Source organism: Bison bison, unplaced genomic scaffold (assembly GCF_000754665.1).
Source record: "Bison bison bison isolate TAMUID 2011002044 unplaced genomic scaffold, Bison_UMD1.0 scf7180017864302, whole genome shotgun sequence".
Taxonomy (NCBI): Eukaryota; Metazoa; Chordata; class Mammalia; order Artiodactyla; family Bovidae; genus Bison; species Bison bison.
The window spans coordinates 4155636-4159955 of NW_011494874.1; the positions used below are offsets into that span (position 1 = coordinate 4155636).

The window sequence follows — 4320 nt, forward strand, 5'->3', positions numbered from 1 at the left end:
CTGAAGCCATAGGAGGAGGAAGGTGGGCAAGGGGATGACGGACACGGACGTGGAGGGGGCAGAAGCCCTGGATGTAGACCTTATGCAGCTTCTTGGAGTCACATGTAGGCCAGAAAAATGACACTTCTGACGGGCAGAGGAGATTTCAGGTCAGTGGACACAGCCATGGATTACTTCTCTGGGATGCTCAAGCTGGAGTGCAGACTCATCCGAGCCCCTTCCGGTCCAGCCCCCTGCCTCACGCCCCTTACCCCCTTCCCGGATGCACCCACACCACCCCCGCCCACATCCTCAGCACCAGCACCGTTCATGACAGGAGCTCCATCTTGGATGTCTCCCCGCGGGGGGCCCTCTAAAGAGTTTAGCTTGGGGTCTGATGGGGGGCTGTAGGGAATAGACCCTCAAGAACGAGACACAAGAGAAGACTTCCAGTATTTTTCAGGCCTGAGGACTGGAACTGCCCTTGGTGTAAACCTGTGAATTTTTCAGAGGGGAAGTTGTTTCCACTGTGGAAAGTGTATCTAGCTGCAGAGCCCTCAAGTGAACTCAGAAATGTGAGACAAGAGTAATATATCCAGAGGGGGAAGGGGGAGGGGGCTGGATGGTGTGGGGTCAGGGTAGTGGGAGGATGAGGTTAGGGGAGCGGGGCTGGGAGTTGGAGAGGGTGCAGACTGACTGGGAGACCCTGTGGGTCATGAGAACACATCTCTCTCGGTCAGTCTGCACCCTCCCCAACTCCCACCCGCCTGGACCCCCTTTGTGTTCCAGGGGCTTCCCTGGTGGCACAAACAGTAAAATCTGCCTGCAGTGCAGGAGACCCTGGATCAATCCCCTGGGTTGGGAAGATCCCCTGGAGGAGGAAATGGCAACCCACTCCAGTATTCCTGCCTGGAGAATTCCATGGACGGGGGAGCTTGGCAGGCTACAGTCCATAGTCGCAAAAAGTCGGACAACACTGAGCGAGTTTTCACACCCAGGTCATTAATGTCTTTTTAAATTTCTGAAATTCTTCTAGAAATTTTCCCCAGGACTTCCAAAATCTGTCCTTCAAAAAGGCACAGAGAAAAACTGGTCTTCCCAGAGACCAGCAGCACTCACCTGGAGGTGGATGGGCTGGAGGCAACGGAGGGTGAGTGGGCTCGATTTTGGGGATTTTAGGTGGTGGTGGTTCTAAAAAGAAAAAATAGATTTTAAAAAGCTATTATTCATGTAGAATAAACATGTCACAGAGAGAGAGAGAGAGAATGAAAAGAAAAATGTACCGTTAAGGAATTTTTTTGGGGAAAAGGCAGATATGAAGGCTTTAAGGGAAGCTAAGGACAGACTGGCTAAACCATCCTTTTAAAAGAACAAAAAGGAAATCAAACAAATACATCCCTTGGTCCCCCCGCCTCTGCCCCTGCCAACGCCCCACACCTCTCACCACCTCCCCCACAAAACAAAAATGGCCAGCCCGTTTTCCGAATCTGCCCAGTTTCCTCCTGACCACCTAAGACAAGCCCTCCAATGACCTGAGAGAAGTGGAGTGAATCTCAGGTGCCAAGTGGTATCCATCGGGGTCCACCCTAACACAGAGAACACAAAGAAAGGCCCCGAGTGTGCACAGGAGCAACTGCCGCTGTTTAATTCTTGCTCAGGCACATCCAAGTTTATTTTCTCATAAGTATTTACTCCCAGTTATCAGCATATTAACTGGAGGCTGGACGCGAGCAGACGTAACAGCAAAGCAGTTGGGACCACTTGGGGCAGAGCACACGGCCCACCCTTTGGGGTGGGGCGGCTGCATGGAACTGGCACCCCCAGTGACCACCTGGCTAAGTGGCCAAGACAGGCTGCACTGCGTCCAGTATCTTCCAGTCACGAGGAGAGAGAGTATACATACAACCAAAAGAGCACTCTATCTTCTCGTATGTATTTTTGGTTCTTTCTTCTTGAAACTTGCTCTATTGTAGCTTGTACACCACTCTGCTCTGGAGTTGCTCAACATTCCTGGCTTCCTCCGTCTCAGACACAGGCTGAATTCAAGGTCCAGGGACGGCCCCTCTTTGCCCTCTTCCCGAGAGATCCCCCCGACCCCATTCCCCAGTCTCCGTGCCGTGAGTACTGCCAAGAAACTTTCTGAACTGAGCGAGCTCAGATCGTGCCATCTCCTGCTCACACATCTCCAGTGGCGCCCCAGCTTCTGCAGCACCCACCCTCCACTAGGTAGGCACGGTCACTGCTTCCATCCCACCTTCGGTTCTAGCCAAAGCTATTCCCCTTTACCCCACAGTCCAGTAAAACTCCTTTCTCTTGTTTTCTCTAAAATTCTCATTCCACTGATCACTTTCATCTACCTAAACACTCCACCCTGTCAGCCCCAGCTAACTGGTGTCAGTCCTCCTCGAGGCCCACGGGCTTGTCTCTGCCTCTCACAGGGTGGCACTGGCTCAGCGGACCGTGCACCCACGTGAAACAGAGCACAGCCCCTCCCTCTTCTGTGTCTCACACTTGCTGCTTACCCCTCTGGAGCTAAAAAAAAAGATCTCCCCTGTACTGAACTCATCATTTCCCCAAAGATCCTGAGAAAAATGTAGCTTTACTGTAATGTGAAGATCTCACAACAGTTCAATAAATAATTCCCGGGATTCCTACCCTGGAACCAAGCAACAGAGAAAACAGAGAATCAGAAATACGCCCGGTCTGTGCCCACACAGGGGTCAGCACCGCCAGCCGGCTGAGTCGGAGGCACAGCGCCTCTAGTCTTCTCCTCTGTGACCGTCCAGATTCCCTCCCCTGTGGTTTCCAGCACAGAAACAAGTTAACCAACTCGGATCCACAAATATGGGGTGAACAGGTGCTGCAGAGAAGCCTGGCCCTGGAAGCAGCAGGCGGCACCCTGGCTCGTGGCTCCCCTCCTTTCTACGTGCACGCTGCTGCTCACTGCTTGGCCGGGGGCCTTTACTCTGTTGACTGCGGTGGGCTTAACTAACCTTCAAAAATAAATGCTGCTGCAGCAGTTTGCCTACATTCCTATTTTGATATACAGTCGGCCCCTTGCATCTGCAGACAGGGAGGGCAGACCATGAAACTCGAGTATCTGGGACTCTGGTATCCAAGGCAGGTCGCGGAGGCCGCCCCTGCCGCTGATACCAAGGAGCGACCGCATGTTGCTGAGCACGTTTTCACTGCCGCTAGTGTTTTTCCACTCCAGCACTCTCGCCTGGAAACTCCCACGGACGGAGGAGCCTGGGGGGCTGCAGTCCATGGGGCCGCTAAGAGTCAGGCACGACTGAGCGACTGCACTTTCACTTTTCACTTTCATGCATTGGAGAAGGAAATGGCAACCCACTCCAGTGTTCTTGCCTGGAGAATCCCAGGGACGGGGGAGCCTGCTGGGCTGCCATCTATGGGGTTGCAAAGAGTCGGACACGACTGAAGCGACTTAGCAGCAGCAGCAGCAGCAGCAACAGCAGCAGCAGCGTTTTCCTTTGTACTGACACTTTCTGTTAAGAGTACAATCCCAAAACACAGAGTCAGGGAACACAGAGAGGACAATGCACGTAGGGTACAGTTTTGGATGGGCTCCAAAGTTAAATTTTAAGGTCAATCTAAATCTGAAAGGAAATGATTTTTTGATTAAGAATGTAAAGTTTTGATAAACAACACATAAAACTAAAACAGGAAACACAAGAACAGCAAATTACCTGCTGCTTTGTTCTCTTCTTTGGGAGAAACAACCTGTTACAAAAAAAAATACACAGTGGTTAACAAGACTCTGAAAAGTAACCATCAGAAAAACCGATTATTCAGGCACTGCAGAATCACAGCCAGAACACGGCCTCAGACAAAAATTAACCTTGGCTTGAACCTGCAGAGCAAACCAAGGCACCTGACAGATTTCTGCCTCCCTCCTCTTTCCCTTTCAAATAGGACAGAAGGACTGGCTTTTCTGCACAGCGAGCCCTGAGCCCTCCTTGAGCTGTGGGCACCGTGGTGAGCGGGGGCTGCTGCCTCGCCACTGTCCCGCAGGGCTTCCCCCTACCATAGGGAGGGACCTTTAGATACCCCACGTCACTGACAGACCGGGGAGACACCTACCCCAGCAGTGTGTGGACGCGCAAATGACCCCTGGCAGGTTCTGGGGCTCCGGCACAGCAACAGCAGGGCTGGAGGACAGAGCTGCCCTGGCTCCTAGAGGCCTCCCCTCCCACCACACCAGCGGTCCAGCTGCCCACGGACATGCAGACGGCTAAGTTGCAGTTCCAGGCGATCCCTCAGCAAGGGGAACACACGCAGTGTGTGTGTGTGTGTCGGGGGTAGGGGGTGGGGGTTGCTGTG

The 4320-nt window shown here is 52.8% G+C and overlaps 1 protein-coding gene across 1 annotated transcript in view; it reads right to left on the bottom strand.

The window, feature by feature from the left end:
- The window catches only part of CCNK (cyclin K), a 32083-nt gene that overhangs the window by 4665 nt on the left and 23098 nt on the right, over positions 1–4320 (bottom strand). The window contains exons 9-11 of the mRNA XM_010851429.1: positions 4194–4209; positions 3687–3720; positions 1099–1170 (exon numbers count right to left, since the gene is read on the bottom strand). Of these exons, the coding sequence (XP_010849731.1) occupies positions 1099–1170; positions 3687–3720; positions 4194–4209 (122 nt within the window). The remainder of the gene's footprint in view (positions 1–1098; positions 1171–3686; positions 3721–4193; positions 4210–4320) is intronic.